This window comes from Rousettus aegyptiacus, unplaced genomic scaffold, assembly GCF_014176215.1.
Source record: "Rousettus aegyptiacus isolate mRouAeg1 unplaced genomic scaffold, mRouAeg1.p scaffold_m13_p_14, whole genome shotgun sequence".
Taxonomy (NCBI): domain Eukaryota; kingdom Metazoa; phylum Chordata; class Mammalia; order Chiroptera; family Pteropodidae; genus Rousettus; species Rousettus aegyptiacus.
In genome coordinates this window covers 42636941-42660220 of record NW_023416289.1, presented here as the reverse complement: position 1 = coordinate 42660220, position 23280 = coordinate 42636941, and the positions used below count along the sequence as shown (strand labels likewise).

The following is a 23280-nucleotide window of genomic DNA, read 5'->3' as shown; positions in this document are numbered from 1 at the left end:
CACAGCCACTAAGTGGTCACGCCAGGGTTTAAACCTCAGCTCTCGGACTCCATCTCTGTGTCTTGGGCATGACACCCACACCCAGGTTGTTTCACTGGAGTGTTCTACAGAAATATTTAAAGGATAATGAGCACCATTCTACACAATCTCTCCCAGAAAATAGGAGAGGCCAGTATTATCCTGATACCAAAACTAGACAGTACAGAGAACTACCGACTGTAAAGTGAAAAATCAATCACAGAAATTTAATTACTCATTTTGTTAAGTGTGATAGTGGTTTTGTGGTCTTATAAAAAATAGCCTATATTTAAGAGATGCCCATTGAAGGAGGTAAGTGTAAAATGATGTATCAGGGATTCACTTTAAATTATTTCAGCACTTACGATAAAAAGGGATGAGATTAAGCAAATGTGGCAAAATCTTGATTAATAATTGATAATTATTGATGAGCACATGGGGGTCCATTTGGTATTTTCTCTTTTTATTTTTGAAGTGTTTCATAATTAAGAATTAAATTCTTGAATTTTGAGAACCCGTTCAAATCCTACTTCTGTGAACGAGGGCGATGGTTTTAATCCCCTGGGCCGACTTCCTCAGGTCACATGGGGAAAAGCATCACTTACCTCATGGAGAGAATGGTGGCCCTGCAGTGTCTTCCAAAGGATGGTAAGCTCCCTTCACTGGTGACCTACCAACCTCTGAGAATGGATGAGGTATTTGACAGAAAAGGAAATCTCACTTCCCTGTAATCTGCTGAACTGTTCTCCTTTGGAGACAGAAGGCAAACATGACAGAAAAGAACCCACCAGGCCAGGTGGGCCTGACCGCCCTGGACTCGCCGGCCGGGGCATAACCTGGTAGCATTCCGCCAGCTGCCACTGCTGGGTCCTCCACGCCCAAACCATTTGTTCACATGCTGCTTCCCTGACGATAACTTTACCTTTCTTCTCACCCGGAGACTGTCCCCATCCCCAAGACTGTCATTCTTACCTCACACTTTTGAATCAAATCCACCACGTTCCTTGCCTTTTCTCAGTTACCCCAGTGTGGTTAACTACTGAGGCCAGAATTGCCAAGGAAAGAAAGTTCCAGAATTACTGATCTGGAAGGATTCTTATAGACAGTTATCTGACTTGACTTTTAAAAGCAAAACTTATTCTCGTTTGGCAGGGACCTGTTGCCCAAAGGATTCCCAAAACTCATTCTCTCCAGCAAAGACTTCTTCTCTCCCAGGCCTCACAGTTTCCAGAAACATTCACTTCACACATGTTAATAAGACACGGTCTCTCCCCTTAGGGAACTCACAGTCCACCAAGCTCCGCAGGTTAGAGAATAAACAGCATTAGCCACACCTGATTTGCTTTCTACAAACCCATCTATTGCCTTCTTAATGAGTTATTGTATTTATCGAATCCAAGACTATGGGATTCCTTTTAACAGTTCTGTGGTGAAATTCTCCACATTTTCATGAACATATTAAGAATAGTTATTTTAAAATCCATGTTTGGTAACTCCAGTACTTGGATCCCCTAGGGGGTCGGTTTCCATCATCTTTTTCTTTGTTTTGGATCACGTAATCTTTTTCCTAGACAAATCAATTTTTGTTTTAATGCCAGGTAGGCATTGCTTATAAAAATACGCGGATGCTTTGTATGGCATCTTTATCCATAGAAGATTTCTTTTCTCCTAGTAAGCAAGAAGAATACCGGGAGGCCATTTTTATCCAGTCAAATTGTATATCCACTACTCAGGAGGGTTGTGGAATGAGCAATCTTGTGTACTCTTGGAAGATAGCCACACAATATACACCAAATCTAAAAGTGGTTATTTTTTGATATAGCACCAATTCTAGAAATTTCTTCCAAGAAACTCAGCATGAAAATGGATATTATTATTCTAAATTTTTCATTGAACTACTGATCAGAAGACACAAACTGAGCATTCTTCAGTAGGAAATTGTCTAAAAAAATCCATCTGTATGCTGGAATACTACACAATTAAAACATGATAGATCAAGATTGACAGAAAATGTTTCCAACATATTAATGAGTGAAGAAAATCAAGTTACAATATAGTGTGCATATTATCCTAGTTTTGTAAAATTGAATCAACCTGTACTTAAAAACAGATACCCTAAAAAATGTTCAATAAAATACTTTTGACATGTGTCAGTGTTACTTGTATTAGTGCGTTTCTTGAATTATTTTGCTTGTTTAAAAATCTCAGGCATTATTTTTAGAAAAACTCTAATTTTACTCTGAAAATTTTTTTTTAAAGATTCTCAAAACAACAAATCACAACACACAGTAACTCTATAAATATTTGTGCTTAGATACGGTTTATTTAGGAAAACACCAAGTCTCAACAAGAGGTTCAGAAAACAACCGCTTTACAAATATAGGGGACAATCTGAAGACAGCCAGAGGGAAGGGGAGTTGGGGGGCTGAGAGAATGGCGTGAAGGGTTAAAGAAGTACAAATTAGTGGTCAATGGATGGCCACAGGGATAGGGATCACAGCATAGGAAACTCAGTTAGCACTAATATAGTGGCTAGGTGGACAGCCAGAGGAAGGAAGGAGCAATCAGGGGGATTGCTTTATAAACTATATAAATGTCTAACCAATGCACTGTATACCTGACACTAATAATAAAATAAAATTTTAAAAAATAAAATAAAGTAATAAAAGACAAAGGAAAAAAAGAAAGCAACTGCTTTAGAAAGGGGAGTGTGCTACAGGAAAGTTCACAGAACATTGACTCTTTACATACATTTCCTATCAGTAGGCTAGAATGAACGAAAGTGGAAATCAACTCAACCAGAAGGGTAGAGGTGAGGGAAATCACAAAACTGACCCAGATTCATTTCGACCAGGCCTACTTCCTGTCCTACCTGCGTTCTTAATTATGCACCCCAATAAACTCTCTTTGTGTCTCAGCTAGTTTGAGGTGGGTTCTCTATTTCTTACAACTGTAAACATCCTAACTAATGGAAACAACCCTGAGCTCTAGCAGTCCACACTAGTGTCTGCTAATGACAAAGCAGAACGTTATCGGCCCTGGATTTTCGGTGGTGACAGGAAACTTGAGCTATCACAGATCTTAAGCATCCAGTGTCACGGAAAGCGAGGATCAGAAAAAAATTATGGGAAGCTGTCCCCTGCCTCCAGTAAATATACACCTGTTTGAGTAAACTGTTCAGCCAAGCAAGCCTAAAAACTACTGAAGCATGGGAGGAGTATAGGGTGATGTCCGAAATTCTCTGTGCCTTAAAAGCTTAGTTAAACACCCAAAATGCAAGCTATATGTGGCTCTTTTTTCCCCACACCTTTCTCATGATGCTTTAAGGAATTAAAAACAAGTTTCTCTTTTTTCATTCTGTCCGTTCCTGCCACAAAAGACCCAAAAAATACAATGAAACTTAGACGCTATTACACAACTGACAGTACAGTGCACACAAAAAGTCTTAGATGATAAGATAAAAACTATAGCCCATTACTGCTTGAAAAGTAAAGCTGAGCAGAGGTCAGGAGCCTCCGCAAAAATCTTACACTCAAATTACACTGCAAAAACCTTACACTCAAATAGCAGATTGCATGATTTTATATATCAAGTGATGATTTCCTTAATTTTCAAGACTTGGAAAAATCCTTTTCCTAATAGAATTCACTCTGACAAATTAAGGTTAAGCTCATTAAAATTTTCATATAGTTGTCCTATTTATAACAGGCATTTCTTCACCAACTTAAGACACTTCCAGGATATCTACTATTAGGCACTGATCAAGGTCATGGTCATTCAGCAATAAACAAACTTCCTGCCCCCATGGACCTGACCTTCTAGTGGCCCTGAATTTCATCACGTTGATCATTACACTTTTGCTAAAGTCCTGTTCTTCCTTCTCATTTTTAAGGCCTCTCTCCTGTGTAGATTCTACTGAATGTGAAGGTTATCACGAACATACTGGTGTCACTCTTATAGGGTTTCTCTGTTGTGTATCCTCTTAAGAACTGTGACATTTTGGGTTCTGCCCACAACATGCGACAGATGGGTTCCCTCCGATGGAATTCAGATGACTGTGAAGAAAAACTCAGCTCACACCTGAATTCTTAAAATGCAATGTTTTATATTCTCTGCCATGCAGATTTTCTGATGAAAATGAGAAGTCTAAATTCTGAAGAACAACACAATTTTATCACAGTCATCCAGTGCGCTGGATTTATCACCATTGTGTACTCTTTGACGAACTCAAAAACACTGGCTCTTCCAAAAGCAAAACATTAGTCAGATTTGTCTCCAGTGTGGACCCTCTGATGGGCCTGAAGGTGTGAGGTCTGTCTGAAGCGCTTACCACAGACATTACATTTAAAGGGTTTCTCTCCTGTGTGGATCCTCTGATGAACATGAAGATACGAGTTCCAAATGAAGCCTTTCCCACACTCATCACATTTGTAGGGCTTCTCTCCCGTATGGACTCTCTGATGGGCTTGAAGATAAGAATTCCGACTGAAGCGCTTCCTACATGTGGCACATTTGTAGGGTTTCTCTCTACTGTGGACTCGTTCGTGGTCCTGAAGATGCGAGCTCTGACTGAAGCCCTTACCACACCTGTCACATTTGTAGGGCTTCTCTCCCGTGTGGACTCTCCGATGGGCCTGCAGATGAGAAATCTGACCGAAGCCCTTACCACATGTGTCACACTTGTATGGTCTCTCTCCTGTGTGGACTCTCTGATGAGCCTGAAGGTGGAAATTATGGCTGAAGTACTTATCGCACGTATCACATTTGTACGGCTTCTCTCCAGTGTGCATTCTCTGATGGGTATTCAGATTTGAGGCCTTACCGAAGTCCTTACCACAAACATCACATTTAAATGGTTTCTCTCCCTGAGGTGCGCCAGGCTTCTGTTTTGTGTCATGTTTCTTCCATTTGTGTGTTTTGTCTTTGGTGTGGGCTCTCTCATGGGCTTTGTCACTTGTCCCCTGTTTGTGTGTTTTGTCGCTAGGGTGAGCTCTCTGATGGGCTTTATCGCTTGCCTCCCGTTTGTGTGTTTTGTCGCTAGAGTGGGCTTTCTGGTGGGCTTTGTCACCTGCCTCCCGTCTGTGTGCTTTCTCTCTACGGTGGTCTCGCTGATGGGCTTGAAGTTGTGATGTCTGGTTGAAGACTTTATCGCACACCTCACATTTCCAGGATTTCTCTCCAGTGTCATCTGCACGGTGAGGGCTAAGATCTAAGCTATGGCTGGAGCCCTTCCCACACCCACCAGCCCTCTGCGGGTTCTCTCCTGGCTGGATGGGCTCATGAGGGAGACGAGAAGAGTTCCGACTGAAGCTCTTACCGCAGACAGGATGCGTGGCGGGTTTCTCTCCTGCGCTTGCTCTCTGGTGAGTTTGCAGATGTTCACTCTGACGCCCATGCCCACCACGCTCGCCATTCCTACCGCATCTCTCTCCTGTGCGAACGCTTGGGTGAGCGCAAAGGCCTGAGCCGTGGCTCTCCCCACACTCACTGCATACATGGCGCTTCTCTCCTAAGTGCAATGGCTGATGAGGTCCAAGGCTGGAGCCTTTTCCATTCTCATCAGAGCTTTGCTCTCCTGAGTGGATTCTACTATGACGTGACGGTTTCTTCATGATGCCTTTCCAATTTTTATGGCTATCAGACTTCTCGCCTTTGTGTCTTTCCTGGTCATCATCGTCGTGATGAGAGCTCCCTGTCATAACACGATGATCATACATCCACGGTTTATTTTTTCCATCAATTTGCCGACACCTACTCTGATCATTCTGTGACTCTTTCAGACACATTTTCTTCCAGAAATCCCAGGTGGCCTTAGCTGGAAATTCTTGATTTTTTCTATGACTGGAACTCTGAACTTTCACTTGAAGCTTTCTTACATAGTTATCTTCAGAAACTTGAGTAGATTCTCCTGCCCATAACTGACAGGAGGAATTACCTTGTTTTGGCAACTCAGACGTCTTGCCTCGCAGATTAGTTAACGAGTCTTGATTTGTGGTTAATTTACTTATAAATTGTTCCCATATTTGCCAGTATATGAGGTCTTCATTTAAAATGTATCTTAACCCTAATTCTTGAAGAGTCTCTATCTCATTTTGATTTCTGTGCCCTAGAAGAAGAAGAAGAATTCAGAGATGAAAATGAGGACACGTGAATGTGTTTCAGAGATGAATACGCTTCACAGGCCAGCCACACTCGACCCTCAAGAGACTGGGGGAGAGCTTGGCTCAGGTTTATCACGAGCTTTTCCAGGCCTGTGGAAACGAAGCAGTGTAGAGTGGGCTCCCACCCACTGAGTGTTGAGGAGACTCCTTTAGAACTCAACTAGGGCTTATATATGAGGCCAAAACTAGAAATACCGGCAACAGAGCCGGGACATTCTCAGCAAAGTGAAAAGAATGTATTCGCAAAGGGAAATTCTTCAACTGTCCTGGTAAAGAACCATGAGATGGCACCATTATTTCCTGTTTCAGCCAGTAAACACACACATTAATAAAAAAAACTAGCTTTCAGAGAATCTCTCTTTGTTTCAATGATGTCCTGGCATATAATATTCAAGTGCTGAGTATTATAACTGGAAAAAAAACTAGAAAATACTTTCCATAACTGACACATCTCATGGGAGTAAAAATCTTGTGATAATTGTTGCCACTTAACTTGGCTGAATTTTTCTGATAAACCGGAATGGCTAATATTTCTTCCAGGTTATGTAGAAATGGATCTCTATGTACCAAACGGTGCCATGACAGCCAGCACACAGGACAGCTCCCAGCAATCCTGCCTCCTCATGTCCATATACTATCAAGTCCCACCCCCACAATGTATCAGGATTGGTCTACGACGCCAACAACTTGGAAGTGACGGTACATCACTTCCAAGCTTAGGTCATAAAAGACACTGTGGTTTCTGCATCACACCCTTGGGTGTACTCAGCTGGAGGAAACCAGCTGCCATGTTCTGAGGACATTCAGGCAGCCCTAGGAGAGGCCCACTTGGCAAAGGATGGAGACCTCCTGTCAAAAGCCAGTGAGGAACTGAGGCCTTCTGCCGACAGCCGCAGGATGAGTCCATCTTGGAAGCAAGCCTGCAGTCCCATCAAGCCTTCAGCGGCCCACGGCTCTGGGGAATGCCGACAACAACTTTATGAGATCCTGACCCAGAACCACCAGCTAAGCTGCCTCTAGGTTCCTGACTCTCAGAGACTGAGAATAAATGTTTGCGGATTTAAGTCGCTAAGTTTAAGCAGTGAAAACAGGCCTCAAGGATATTCTTCGCAGATGGGGCAGGGCAATTAGATGGACACACAAAATGCAAAATCCTGGGGTAGTCTGCTGTTGCCAAAAGAAATTTTAGTAAGGGAGAGGAGGGTAGAATAGGCTGTGAGAATTGTTCAGCTTTCTAAAGGCTGCGAGTTAGAGGTACAACCATTTGTCAAAACTCATTAAATTGCACGCTTAAGCTGTGCATATAGAAACACTACCTTGATTTAAAAAAAGAAATTGTAAAACAAGAAGTCATTTTACACCCTGAAAATTCATGGAGCTGTACATTTATAGTCCGTGCAATCTTCTGTACATATTTCCATGAAAAGCTGACCCAAATTTTAAAAATAAAAGATTTGCTCGAGAAGGCAAAGCCGTTGGCAAGCTATCCATTAAGAAAAAAAGACACAACAGTAGCAGCTGGGGTGGTGATTCCCAAGGCTATGTTTGCGCAGAAACACGAGGGCGGGAGCCAAACAGAGCCAGCAACCGATCCTGCTGACTGTAGGAAACCTTCACGCGGCATGAAGACAAGAAAAGAAATGTAAAAGGACTGAGAACATTTCCCCCACTACTTCCAACGGCAGGGCCCGAACGATCAGATTAGCGGCTAGATTTCCCCAGGTTTTTGTTTGATTTCGTTTTTGATGTTTGGTGCTTCTATCCAGCAAGGATGACTCTTCTGTGTTTTAGGCTGGGTTTACCTGAGATACATGCAAAGTAAAGATAAACGGAGGAAGAAGAGAGTGAAGAAAAGGGGGAAATGAAGGGAAGGGAGAGAGGCGAGGAGGAGGTGGAGCGGGAGAATGTCACTGGGTCCACGGAGGAGGCAGTGCTTCCTGACGACAGCAGAGACCACGGTCAGGGCGAGCCGTGAGGGAACCTCTTCGCTACCACCCAAATGAGACCACCTACCCACTCGCCCACTAGTCCATCCATCCCCCTGCTAAACAAGTATTTAATGAGCCTAACCTATGTGTCAAGTCTACCAGAGGCACCTGGCACACAGCAATAAAGACAACAGGTACAATCCCTGCTTTCATCACACTCTAACGGGGCGGGGAAGGCCACAAACAAAACATAATCCATTAATACGTCAGCTGGTGTGTAATGATCAGTCACAGAATAGGCTAATTCAGGGGGCTGAAGATGGGAAGCAGGGTGGTCAGAGAAGGCTTCTGCGATGAGATGACATCTGAGCAGACGCAGATGAGTGAGGCGGGAGCCAGGGGGAGGTACGGGGTGGGAGCCAGGGGGAGGTACGGGTGGGAGCGCCGCAGGCAGATGGGGGGCTGAGGGAAAGACCTCCATCCAGGTGGAGGCACACTCAGCTCTATAAAACAAGAGTGTGAAAAACAAAGCAGCCTCGCGCAGCTGGAAGGGGCCGAGCGAAAGTCAGGGAGAGGAAATCAAGCGAGAGAAGGGGTGGGTGGCCACCCCAGGCAGGGGTCTGTGGGGCATGGTATGCGTGAATCGGAAGCCACCATGGGTGAACAGAGAAGTGACCTGGTCAGACGCGACCCTGCTGCGGTCTGGTGGGGCTGCTGAGGGAGAGCAGACCACAGGAGGCAAAAGCAAACGCGGGAGGCCGTGGGAAGCAGCTGCAACTTAGAGGAGGAATGAATGGGGGGGGCTCGGGCCAGGGTGGTGGGGGCGCCCCCAGGGGGTGGTGAGGAGAGCACCCGGGCCGTACCCTGCGGGGACTCAGGCGGCCCAGTTCTCACCTGAACACCCACCTCCACAGGTTTCTAGCTCTAGCATCTGAAGCTTCAAATTTCTCCCCAACGGTGATATCGGACCTGATCTGAAAGAGTGACACCCTGGGAAAAATGGATGGCGTATGTACACGGCGGTTACACTAAAGACAAAAATTTTAATCCTAATACTATAATCCATATGTGCTTTAAGTAGTACATCTCCAAATTCTGACCGTGACCTGTTGTAATAAATATGTTTTATGTTGTGATCCAGTACATAAACCCATAGAAGCAGATCACTGGATCGAGTGACCGAAGCTTCTCATTCCAACCATTACCTACTTTAATCACATCCGTTCCTGTTTCCACTGTTTTGGTTGCACTGCGTGCAGTTCCTGACAAGGACCTATGCTAGCTCCATTTCATTAAACGCAATAATAATGCAACTCACCAACTGATGTTAAACCCCACCAAGATGTCACGACTACAATTTATAAACCACAGGCGAAGAAAAGACGAGCTGTCCCACAGAAATTAGGAAACCCACACCCCAAGGTTTGGGGATGCATATTCAGAGTCTCAATATCTTCAACATTTGAAACCAAGACAGTCCTGGGAGCTGACATTGAGTGACAGAAGGCACACGTCCTCACCCACTGAGACCAGGTTCCTGAAGTTCTCCAGCGTCACCTCTCGGTACAGCTTCTTCTGGGCGGAGTTCAGCAGCTCCAGCTCCTCCCCTGTGAAGATCACAGCCACGTCCTTGAACGTCACTTCCTCCTACAACGCCAAACACAGGCAGCCTCAATCTCACGACCAAGGGCCCCTGAGAGAGGGCAGCAGTAAGTAGGGGGAGAGGGAGGTTTGTCAGACTGTAACAAAGTGACAGCACCCAGGCTTAGTGAGTGTGCTGTGTGAGAAAGGAAAGGTGACTATCAGACCCTGCTGGGACTACACTGACCTAACGTTTCTGGGACGATTTGGTAGTGTCAATCAAATTATAAAATGTATTTACCTCATGACTCAAGAGTTACAGTTTTGGGGTGCTTACTGTAGGACTACTCACAAATGACATCCAGTGAAACAAACGGGTTATTTTTTAATTATGTACTTTTGATGGGTGTTGGGAGCTGCGCCCTTGGTTTCTCAAGCCCTCAGGCTGTGAGAACCAAACCCATGATAAACAAGTCTTTCCGAGAAGCTGGCTGACCACCAAAGGTGCTGATAGTCTCCTGCTCTCCCCCCCACCTCGTACTTCCCCCTGTCCTTACCGCTCCTCACACCACCAGCTGAAGACCAATCATATTGCAACAGGTACCCTTTGCCTGCCCCCCTTTGTTCTTGCCGTATAAATATGTTTGTTATCCAAAAATAAAATTTGAGGCTTGATCAGAATACTGTCTTGCCTCCACTCCTTTTTCTCCGCCCGTTTTTCCTTACAGGCTGGGTCTCCCTCGCCCCCACCAAATAACAAGTCCCCGGGTCGGGACAGATGGGAATGTGGAAAATTCATGTATGGAATTCAAATGTGGGATAAAGATGAAAAACTATGTAAAGTAGACTCGTGGCCCTCAGAATCTGGAACAAGTTCCCAGCCATCCTTCCCATCCACTCAGGAAGGGCGACCTGAGGACTATAAACTTGGTCTTCTGTGCTCTCAAGGCACATGTCACCTCTCTATGACACTATTTTTGACAGCATTCAGTGTCAAAGTTAAGTTTTTCATGCCAGGACACTTCAGTTTAAATCCCAAAGCTATGACCGTCACAATCAGCCATCACCTGAGACGAATCTCTTAATTCATTTCCTTATCTGTACGATGGGACCCATAAGAGAAAATTCTTATATTAACGAATGTACAGAAAATTCCTAAAACTGTTCTAATCCAGTAGCCACTAATCACGTGACAATGTAAATTTAAATTTTAAGTTATATAAAATTAAAACTTCTCTCGCAGTTGCATTAGCCACATTTCAAAGTCTCAAGAGCCACATGTGGCTAATGGATACTGTGTTGGACAGCACAATATAAAACATTGCCATCATTGCAGAAGTTCTACTGACAGCACTGTCTCAAAACATATGCATCTAGTACATAGGTCTTCAATGAATGTGAGCTTTTATTAATATAATTATGCCCGGCGTAGTAAATTTATGATTACATTTTTATATTAGTCACCTGTGCTTTATTTTCATTAATGTTTGCATGGTATAACTTTCTCCATCCTTTTACTTTTAATTTGACTATGTTTCTTATAGCATAGAGTTGGATCTCATGTTTCACTCCTAATACCAATCTCTGTAGTTTAATTGGTGTATTTAGTTTACGTTTAATGAATTATTCATATGTTAGGACTTAACTCTGCCACTTTATTTTTCGCATTTTCCTGTGATTTATCTAGTGTCTATGAGCATCTCTCCGTGGTTTTAGGAGTTGCTGCAGGTTATTATATTACATACCTATATCTTATCAGTCTACTGCTGTTGATGTTACCAGTTTGAATGAAATATAAAAACTTTCCCTCCCTTTAAGTCTCTTACCCTACCTCACGTCTTAAATATTTCCTCTATATACATTTAAAACTGTCAGACAATGCTATTTTTTGCTCTAAACATGAAACATAAAACTTGAGGAGAATCTAACCCCTATTTTTACCCACTCATTGATCTTTCTTCCTGAAATCCCAAGCCTTTTTCTATGTTCTTTCCTTTCTGCTTAGAGAACTTCCATTCGCTATTCAGAGCAAGTCTGCTGGTGACAAATACATTTACGTTTCTTGTATCTAAAAATGTCTTGATTTTCTCTTTACTCCTGAAGGATATTCCTACTGGACACAGCATTGACAGCTCTGTTTTCAGCACTAGAAAAATAGTGCGCCACGTCTCTGGCCTTCGTGCTTTCTGGTGAGAAATCTAGTCCTTTGAATGTTTTCCCTTTACAGCTCAGGTGTCACTGCTCTCTGCTTTTTCTTCTTGTTGTTAGTTTTCAGAAGTTTAACTATAACATGTCTTGTGATTTCTTTGGGTTTACCCTGCTTGGGGTTCACTGTTTCTTGAATCTGTCGGTTTGTATCTCTTACCAAATTGGGGAAATTTCCCACCTATTTCTTCAACTACTTCTTCAGTCCCACCCTTTTCCTCCTCTCCCCCTGGGACCGCAATGACATGAACGTTGAGATATTTTGTTATAGTCCCATGGGTCCCTGAGGCTCTATTCATTTTTTTTCCCCAGTCTTTTATTCATTCTTCTTTTATTTGCATTATTTTCTATCACTCTATCTTCAAGTTCTCTCTCTGTCCTTTCATTTTGCTGTTGAGTCCACCCATTGATTTTTTTTTCATTTACTGTATTTTTCAGTCCTAAAATTTCCATTTGGTTCTACTTTGTATCTATTTCTTTGTTAAGATTTTCTATTTTTGTTTCCAGCATGTAATTTCCAGCTTACTGAAATATTTTTATACTTGCTTTAAAATCCTTGTCAGATGGATGAGCCTAAAAGACATTAATTACACTAAGTGAAATTAGCCAGTCGCAAAAGGAGTATGTATATGATCTCGCTTACATGATGTACCAAGCAAGAGCTGTCAAATATATAGAGACGGAAAGTTAAAAGGTGGTTGCCAAAGACTAGGGGGAGAGGGGAACGGGGACTTGCTGTTTAATGTGTACAGTTTCAGTTTAGGAAAATGAAAAAAAAGTTCTAGAGATGCATGGTGGCGATGGTTGCACAACACTGAGAATTTACATGATACCACTAAATGAGACACTTAGAAATGGTTAAAACTGTAAATGTTATATTATGCAATGAAAAAATGTCCTTGTCAGTAAACTACCATCTATGACAGCTTACTGTATGTTGATTATCTTTCACATAAGTTGGGATTTTCCTGGTTTTTGGATACCAAGGGATTTTCTTTTGAAACTTGGACATTTTTGGTCTTGTTATGAGACTTGTGATTTCATTAAAACCTTGTTTTACTAGGCCTCCTCTGACACTCCCCTGAAAGGGAAAGGGAGATGGAACTCTGTTATTGCAAGCTGGGGGACAGAAGTCAAGATCCCCCATTTGGCTTCTATTAATGCCTAGCGGGGTTCATTATTTCTGGGCCAGGGTGAGAGTTCTGGTTGTTTACTAGGCCTATGCAGAAATTATGCCCGCTGGAAGGGGCAGAGCTGGTTGTTACTATCCCCTGTTTGGCCTCTGTTGACATATTGGGGCGACGGAGGTTTGGCCTCGGTCCCACTGGGAAGTGGTGAAAACCCTGACTTTCCAGTAGGCCCCTCTGCCACCAGACAAGCTAGAGAAGGGAGAAGACTCAATACCACAAGGTTGGGGGCAGGTCCAGACTCCCACACTATCTCCAACAACTATGGAAGAGCATTTGCTGTTTTTAATAAAAATTTTGTCTTGCTACACATTTTCCTGGCCCTCCAGAGGTTTTTCTTGGGCCTTTTTTGGTCTGCACCCATTGGTATTTCCATATTGCCATCTTCTCTAGTACTTGGTCTCAGATATATGAGGCAAAACAAACAAACAAAACACGCACAAGTAACTCATTGTCATGGCATTCCTCAAATCTTCACATCCCTAGCCAGTGGCCTTCTCCCAACTTTCCATGTTTGTTTTATATACACTGTCCAGGATTTTTAGCTGTACTTAGAGGGAAGAACAGGAAAAAGCACTTCTCCATCTCTCAGGCAGCCATAGTCTCCAGAATTGCTTTTTGGGAGCTGAGCATATTTTTAAGGCACATTAATTCACTGATATATGATACTAAATTTGACACTAGGTATGATATGAAACATATAAAAATGCAAATTGAAACTTCTGTTTCTGGCTGCAACAGAGTAACTGGTACTGAATGTGCCCTCCTACCATAAATAAGCAGAAAACATAGGGACAAAACCTATGAAACGATGTTTTCAGACATCGAAAGCACACTACCTTGATCCCTGAAACACAAGATGAGCCCTATAATTACCCTAAATTTCTGCCTATGGATAATTTTTGAACTCAGGTACAGAATGTAGGAACCCAAACAGAACCTTGATGAGTTAAAGAGACAGAAATCAGAGAATGGGGAGGCTGAGGTAGCTGAAAATTTCAGGGCAGAGTTACAGAAAGAAAGGAACAGTGCAGAGGCGCACTGGAAACCTCACCGGCATCCTTTGAGTCTGCTAAAAACTACACTGTGCATGTATGGGGTGAAACTGCACAGACTAGGCCAAGAACGGCTGGGGAGCCAGGGGCTGAATGGTTCTGGAGCTTAGCAGACTTAGGGCAGCTTGAATTCCAAACAGCAAAGGGGAAGCCCTCACTGATCACAGGACATTCGAAAGCAGTCCGATGGACCATGCTTTCATAGGAGGGCTAAGTTATCACTAGAACAGTTTCTCAACAGTGGCACTACTAACATCTCACACCAGGTGATTCTTTGTTGCAGGAGGTGACCTTGCTCATGGCAGGACGTTTAGAAGACATTTCCAAGTGTCCCATGTTGGGTCAAAAACACTTTTAATTGAGAACAACTGCTTTAGAATAGAGGTTACTCTAGCGCCACCCTAACAAAGCTTAAAAACCAGGCTCAAAAGAATCAAACTGAACCAAAGGAACGTACAACCATCTGAGTATTTACAAAATTAAGTATTCATTCATGATTAAAAAAAAAAAAAAAAAAAAAACCTCTGAATAAAGTAGAACTAAAAAGGAACTTCCTCAGCTCCAATGAGGGTAATGGTGAAAGACTGAATGCTTTCTCCCTAAGATTAGGAACAAGGCAAGATTTATATGGTTCCTACTTCTGCTTAAAACTGTTCTAGCAGTTCTAGCCAATGCAATAAGGGAAGAAAAAGAAATTAGGAGTATGGGGCTGGGAATGAAGAAGTACGACTCTTTATCATCTATGTAGAAAATCCTGTGTCATAGAAAATGTTGCTAGAATATACAAATGTAGCAAATCAAGATACAAAAAATTATATTTCTATATTCTAGCAACAAATAAATAGAAATTAAATCTCAAAAACACCACCATTCAGAATAGCAACCCCAAAACATCGATCACTTAGGGATAGATTTAACAAAATGTGTGTAAGGAAGCTACATACATTGAAAACTGTGAAACATGACTAAGAGAAATGAGATATGACCCAAATAAATGTAAGATGTAAATGAAAGAAGATCTAAATGTCCATGGGTCAGGAGGACTTCTATCCAGGATATAAAAAAACTACTAAAATTCAGTAAGAACTACTTAATTTAAACATTAGGAGTTGAATGAGTAATTCCAAAAGATATACAAATGGTCAAAAGCGAAAGATGCTCAGCATCTCAGGCATCAGGGAAATGCAAACTAGAACCACAACAACATACCATAACACTACTGTCATTAGAAAGGCTAAATTTAAAAGACTGAAACTATTGAGTGTTGGAAAGGCTCTGGAGCCATCTGGAACTCTTAACGCATTGCTGGGAGGAATGTAAAATGTACAACCACAGTGGAAAATGATCTGGCAATTTTTGAAAAAGTTAATAAGCATATAGCCCAGATTCCCCTATTTATCCAAAAAAAAATGAAAACCTGCATTCATCCAAAAATACAGTGCACAAATGCTTAGTTTACACTAGGCAAAAACTAAGAACCACCCAAATGCCTCTCAACAGGTGAAGGGATAACCAAATTGTTGTATATGCAAATAATGAAATACTATGCAACAAAAAAGGACAAACTATTGATATGTGTTAAAAACCACAATGATGGACAAATGAAGCCAGACACAAAAAGAATATATGCTGTATAGTTCTGTTTATATGAATCTCAAGATTAATTTAAACTGTGGTGTCTAAAGTAAATCCGTTGTTACCTCTAGCCAGGAGTATGAGAAGGGGCACAGGAAACCTTTTGTGATGAAAATGCTTTACATCTAGATGGTGGCAGTGGGCTCGAGGGTATATTTCTCAAAAAGAATCGAATGAATTTATTTCATGTAAATTATATGCAAATTATAACTAAAAAAGATTTTAAAAGGCACAGTTAAGAAAATAAAAGACAAACCACAGAATAGAAAAAATTATTCACATGACAAATGTCAATGGACTTGAACTGAGAATCTATGAAGAACTCTATTAATAAAAAGCAGAAGCCAATTTTGAAAATGTGGAAACGACTTAAACTTTTCATGAGAAATACATAAATTGTGAAAAGGCACAATGAAAAAGTATTCAATGTCATTTTTCACGAGGGAAATACTAATTACAGTCAAGCGAGATGTCATTTCATTAGAATGGCTATAATAATAAAGATCTGTAATACCAACCAATGGCAAAGCTGTAGAGCAGCCGAAACTCTCAGACGCAGCTGTTGGGCTGTAAGTTGGTACGACCCCTCTGGAAAAGTTTGCATTTGTCTGTCCTATAAACCCACTCATCCCACTTCTAGATGTTTAACCAAGAAATAGGAAAACATATATCCACAAGATGACCTGTGCAAGATTATTCATAGGAGCTTTATGCATAATAATCAAAAGCTGTAAAGTCACCCAAATATCCTTCAAAAGGAGAATTTTATCTATCTTTCCAAAGGATAAACTGTGATATAATCAGAAAATGGAATATAGCTCGGCAATAAAAAGGAATGATGTATTGACACACACAACACAGATGAATCTCAAAAACATTATGCTGAGTGAAAGAAGCCAGACACAAGAATACGAACTGTATGATTTTATTAAATATATTTAATTTGAAAACAAGTAAATCCTAATCACATAACAAATCAGAACAGTACATGGCTCCCAGGGGTAGGAAGCTGACTTGAAAAACATGTGAGAACTTTTTGGGTTCTAGTTCTAGTGTTCTAGTTCGTTTTGGGTGGTGGGCTAATGCAATTATTTGACTTTCAAAATGAAGTATAAACTGTCACTGACCTGACACTTAAGATCTGTGTAATTTTCTTAAGTAAATTTTATTCCTTTTTAAAAGCCCCATGCAAAAGTGTTATGAATCAAAATATAATGTATCCAGAGGAACGGTGGTGTGTATGCTTGCTTATAGCTAAAGTTTAGAGAAAAAATTGAAACCCTTCTGAGGCAAGTAACATAAAAAAATGCTGAATCACATTAAGTGAAAAAAAAGATTGAAAATTGTACATATACTGTGGTTTTAATTATATTAAATACAGCCTGGGGAAATAACTGATTTATCAGCACTGTGGTAATATGGATTTAACTTTTTTTTTTTTTTTTTTGCTATCTACTAGTTTTTGCACTATTATTTGTGAAATGAAGATGATAAAAACCAAAACAAAAACTAAACAAAAAAAAAAAACAGCAAAAAAAGCTAGTATTTGGCACATAATGAACACCTGTTTTCCTCCTTTGTCCTTCCCACAGAAGAGAAAAAAACTCTTTGAAATGTAATTTTTAGAGAAAAAAATCAAACACTCAACTCACCTGAGACTCAGTCATTTTCTCGTGCTCCTTCTGGGTAAGGCAAGGGTCCTGGAAAGGCAGAACTTGCGAGAAAGAAAGAAGCCATGAGACACAGGCCCTAACCCATAAGGCTGCTGTGTGTGAATTTTAAAATGAACCCTCCTCTGGCCCATCTCTCTAGCCCCTCAGCTGGGGGAACTTCCTACAGTGAACCTCTAAACAGTGAGGCTAACACAGTCCCTTGCAGCTCCCAGGGTTATCATTCCTAACTGGGGTATTGTGGGAAATTAAAGGCAGCAGAATGTACTGCCTATGACTATAAGAGTAAGCTCTGAGGCCGAAAGGTCTAGTGAGGACACAGTATCAGGATTCCACTACTGACTCTTTCAGCCTACTTCCACATCTGTAAAATGGGGATAATACCAACATCTAGCTCATGACATTAAGAGGTTTCAGTGAATATTCATGTAAGTGTGCAGTATGTGACAGCTACTCATGTTTGTGGGTCTTCCTACCTCAGGCAGAAGTACTCCAGTAGGGATGAGAGCAAGGTATCCACTTCCCAAAGCCTGGAAGAAATATCAGTTCATAACGTCCATTTTCCTTGCTCTGGCCGTGTATTTGCTGCACTCTCCTGCTCTGCTCAGTATCAGGTTTTTTCAAGGACACCTGATATTTCACAGAATTTAGCAGTAAAAAGCAAGTGGGGTCTGGGGTACCTGGCTCAGCTCGCTACCTGCTTGCTACTCACTTTGCAAGTCCCTCTGAGAAGCGTTCCATCACCTGGGGACAGCTGTGGGTTAACTAGTGGGTAAGCATCTCATGTTTTGCTCATGAGATGATTAACATGTTTTTTAATCCCCAGCACTCAGAACATTGGACTCAAAACCCATGGGATCAAAGAATGACTGAAGACAAACTTGATCGGGCACAGACTGGACTTGACTACTCCATCTCTGAGGTTCCTTTGAGCTTTACAATTGAGGCTGTTCCAGTTGGGAGAAGAGGATAAACTGTATCTTCCAATTTCTTCCTCTGAGTTTCTTATTTTGCAAGCAACGTCAAGGTCATCATAAAGGGCATAAAAGGGTCCATCGTGGGCTCTGGATGAGGCAAATCCTATTTATTTATTTATTCATAAAAATGATTTATTTCTGTTTATTTCACACCATCAGGTATTCACTCAAATGTCATTCTCCTCAGAGTTCTTCCATGGATATGCTTTATATAATTTAAATCCCCAACCCCACCATTTCCTTTCTTCTCCCTTTCACTCCTCTTTTATATTTAGCATCACCACTAATGTGTGTTTTAGTTATTTATCTTGCTTATAACTATCTATTTTTTTTTAGCATCTGAGCCACATTGTTTTGGTCACTACTCTCTAGTTCATGGCATGTAGCAGACACTCAAGATAGATTTGTTGAAAAATTATATGTGAGTGACTAAATAACTGACAAAGATATTATCTTGTGTTATAGCAACTGAGAGACTCATTACTACTCACCGGGATCATTCACTCATTCATTCATCCATTCAAGAAATACTTCTTACTGAGCATCTAACACATGTCAGGCACAATTCTGTATAGTAAAGATACGGCAGTGAATAAAGTCCCTGCTCTCATGAAACTGATATTATAGTAGAAGAGACAGGTAATAAACCAATCAACACATAAGTATATAATGTGTTAGCTAGTGATAGAAAAATATGTTAAGAAAAATATGAAAGGATTGCAACAATCTCTGTAAGAACCATTCAAAATTCTCTTTAAAAAAAGGCAGAAAAAGAAAAAATGGCAGATAAAGCAGAGAGAGAAATGGAGACATGCTGTTTTAGAAAGGGCTTTTTCACTTCTAGCGATATAATTACTGGCTGAGTGACCTGTGCAGGTCAGTATCCTCTCGTGCCGCATCTGTATGCTGTTTTGAGGAATAAATGAGTTAATATATGGAAAGCATTAGAAACTCTGCCTGATCTATAAGGTCCCAATAAATGCTAATTATTATAACCCTTATCATCATGCAATAAATAAATATATACAGAAATGATGCATTAGTCCTGGTTTGTTCCTAAGTAAATTTGTTTTAGGACCAGCAACTGTACATCAACTATCAAATACTCTGAAAAAGCTTCTGTATACAGGCAAGAGTGAGAGAGATAAAGGACAGGAATTACCAAATGGACCCTTCTTATTCTATCACCTAATCTGTTTTCAGGAATTCATTAAACAATCTCTTAGGGCTTCAGCCCCTTGTATACAGCTGCTGGCTAGCACCTGTGCCAGTCACAAACAACTGAATAGCTTCTCTCTGCAAACCTTGTCAGTGTTGGGCATACTGGAAAGAATGTGACACGATCCCCACAACACAGGAATCCATGGCACAGGAATCTACAACCTATGGAGAGACCGACTGAAGCAAATTCAATTCCAGATGAGCCAATAAAATTCATCTCCTTCATGTCTTTAACTACAACTCTTTTGGGGGACCCCTGGCTTTCTGACTAAGCACCATTCTCTTAGTTATCATGTAAAAACTTTCAAATTGTTGTTAATGTCCCCCCTCTCCTTTGACCTCCACATATTTATGATAATCTAATATAAATTCTCTTGGCTCAATGTCTGGCTTTTGCATTAAAATACTAAAGCAAAAAATAAAGGTAGGGGAGGGAGGATTCTATAACAAGATTGACAGAAAGTTGATAACAGCTGAAGGTTGACAAGGATCAATGGCTACATGAGAATTCATTAGCATATTGTCTCTACAATCCTGTTCTGACAGTTCATGATCACAAGATGTCAAATGAAAAAGTATGATAAATATGATACAATTTTTGAGTAGCACAGAAAAAATATACATACACAGAAACAACTAAAGAGAAATACACTGAAGTGTTTATAGTTACCTCTACATTCTGGAATTATGGATAATCTTTGGCTTTCTTCATCTATTTCTCAAATTCTCTATGATGAACACAAATTAATTCTATAATAAGAATATGAACATAATGTCATATAAAATAACAAGGAATTAATTAAATGAGCACAGCCTTCAAGTCCTCTAAAGTCCTAAATGACCCAATGACCCTTCCTCCCTCAGCACAGGGATCGTCATTTCTTAGGGCTTAAGGAGAGTCAAGGGCCCAGGCTACCGGGGTTCAAATTCCAGTTCAGACATTTCTATTGTTTGACTTTGGGAAAACAACTTAAATTTTCCACCTATCAACATTCTCATCTGTAAAATACAGGTAACAGTATCCTTGTAATTAGAATTAAGCTAATTCATTCATATAGAGCCTATAGAAGACTATCTGACACTCAACATGTTAACAAATATTATTTTTTGGTTAATGCATGTCTCATCCAACCTCTTTATTCTATAAACATGTGAACATTTGCCCAAAAGAAAAAAAATGTGCTAATGAATGAAGTCTGGTCCCCAACCGAGACCAGAAATGACACACAGCATGTTAAATTCTCCCACGTTGAAACGTTACCAGGAGCCAGGGGGTCACCTTCTCCTCCTCTCGGTACCCTCTTTGAAAATTCAGGGCTGAGAAAGGAAATGAGGCAGCAAGATATCACGATTGCGTTTCTGGTCCAAGATAAATCACAGTGGTCACCCCCAGGCACCAGACGAGATGAAACCTACTCCTTTCTTTAAAAATAAAGGGGTCTTCCTGCCTTCCTCCCCTCTAGCCGGTCCCCTCCCACACACTGCAAAAAAAAGGGGGGGCTTCATTCCCCCTTCCTCCCTTCTCGCCAGTCCCCTCCCCCACTGCAGAAAAAGGGGGGCTTCCACCCCCGCTTGCCGGCCCACTTTACCACTGCAAAAAAAAGGGGGGGTTCCTTCCCCCTTGCCAGTCCCCTTCTCCACGGCAAAAAAAAAAAAAAAAAAAAAGAAAGAAAGAAAAAAAAGAAAAAAGAAAAGAAAAGAAAGGAGAGGGGAGTGATAAGGAATCCACGAACGGCCCGGCTTCCGGTATGGATCAGAGTAGAGCTAGTGACGCCGCAGCTGGAGCTCAGAAGCCACCGCAGGCTCGGCGGAGCAGCTTTCACTGAGAGCTCTCGGAAAGTACAGATTGGTAGCAACCTGCCATCTTTTAGCTTGGGCCAGGATCGCTTCTAAGCACCTTTACATCTTTTTACTTCACCTAAATCTCCGAACACAGTCTACAGAAAAGAAACGGAGAAATAACTACAAAGGCTGTATCACTACGAGGCGGCACAGCGAGCGGGAGGTGGAGAAGGCAAAGGAACCCGAGCGCCCGGGAGACCCTCAACCTAAAACCGCGACCGCAGCCCGACCCTCGGGACGCATGAACCGCCCCAAACGCCAAGGTGACGCAAACCGTGGTCCCTGCCGTCCGCCGCTTCCATTCCCCGAGGGCGAGAGCGGCAGCTGCGGGTCCGAGGCCCAAGCAACCTCGGGAGACTGAGAAGCCCCGCAAAAACGAACCTCCTGGCAAACACTGATGGCTCCCGTGCGTCACAATCCTGTAGCGGAAGTGCGGACTATTTTCGCGGCTTCTGGACTACACTTCCCAGAATCCCCGAGCGGAATAAGGGCTACGGCGCCTTCGAGAGCGGAAGTGGCTCTGACGACCGGCGCTTTCGGACTACATTTCCCAGAATTCTTGGCAGGGTAGCGCTTGCCCGAAGTTGCCAGTTTAATATGTGATGGTTCAGTTCAGTCTGACTTTTTTTTTTTTTTTTTAATTAAAGAAAAAATAAAAACAACACCGTGCTACTGTGACTGAAAAGGGAAGAGTGGATCTCAAGATTTGGTTTGATGCTATGGTTTTCTTTAGCCCACCTGTGTCTGCATGCACTTAGACCTCTGACAGTTCACCTGGTATGAGCTATTCATTCCAAGATGCTAAACACAAGAGAGAAAATAACCTCTAATCCAGCCACAAGAGTTTCCCATTTTGAGTTTTAACTGCTCATTTAGAAGTGTGGGAGTTTCTGGCAAACGAAAGATACACTTGCAAGGAAGTGAAATACTGTGATTTGAAAAAGCTAGAATATATCTCGAAAATGGTTTTCTTTAGTTCGCCTTCAAACACCTCATCTACATCCAGCGTGCTCTTGACATAAATAGAATTTTTTGTACAAGGTGGTTACAATTAATGATTATGCAAAAAGCAGGTGTGGAAGTGGGGGATCCTGCTCAGATAACAAATTCAACTTTTTAACAGCATTATTGAGGTATAACTGAAAAAATTATGATGTATTTAAAGCACATGTAATTAATTGATATACATATGGTACATTGTGAAAGGATCTCTACAACTGAATTAACACATCTATAACCTCACATAACTTTAAGGTGAGAACCTTTGAGATGTACTCTTAGCAAATTTCAATTCTACAATACAGCATTATCAACCATAGTCACCACACTATATATTAGATCCTCAGACCTTATTCATTTTATCACTGAAAGCTTGTACCCTTTAACCCACCTCTCCCCATTTCTGCCACCCCTAGCCAGGCAACCACCAGCATTCCAGTTTCTATGAATTTGGCTTTTCATTTTTTCCCTAGATTCCACATGTGACACCATGTAGTACCTGTCTTTCTCTGTCTGGCTTATTTCACTTAGCATAATGCCTTCTAGTTTCATTGATGTTGTCACAAATATTCCTCCATATTTTCTGTACACTAATGGTTAGAATTAGAAATTCAATTTTTTTAAAAAGAAAGAATACTTTATGGGTGTTTCTGTTTCCATCTCCTATTGCCCTTACTGGAAGCTATTTAGAAAACCAGAAAATATTTCCCAAAATGAGAAAAAATGGAACATTTACAATGGAAGAACCAAGCTCACACCTGTCTTAAGTAAACCTCACCTATAATGAGACAAACATGTTTC

General features: G+C 41.4%; 1 protein-coding gene across 10 annotated transcripts; it reads right to left on the bottom strand.

The window, feature by feature from the left end:
- Positions 1–2321: 2321 nt before the first annotated feature.
- Positions 2322–21907, bottom strand: LOC107499127 (zinc finger protein 233). Of its 10 annotated transcripts, none has more exons than XM_016123013.2 (5): positions 20309–21907; positions 17917–17970; positions 17423–17484; positions 9628–9754; positions 2322–6124 (listed from the first exon to the last, which is right to left on the bottom strand). In XM_016123013.2, the coding sequence occupies exons 3-5, from the start codon at positions 17435–17437 to the stop codon at positions 4278–4280; spliced, it is 1989 nt and encodes a 662-aa protein (XP_015978499.2). In that variant the 5' UTR covers positions 17438–17484; positions 17917–17970; positions 20309–21907; the 3' UTR covers positions 2322–4277. The 10 variants fall into 10 exon arrangements, with proteins under 10 accessions (XP_015978499.2, XP_015978503.2, XP_015978504.2 ...); XM_016123017.2 differs by having other exon boundaries at positions 17423–17970; positions 20309–20388; positions 20900–21907; XM_016123018.2 differs by having other exon boundaries at positions 17423–17970; positions 20309–20366; positions 20900–21907.
- Positions 21908–23280: the final 1373 nt, after the last annotated feature.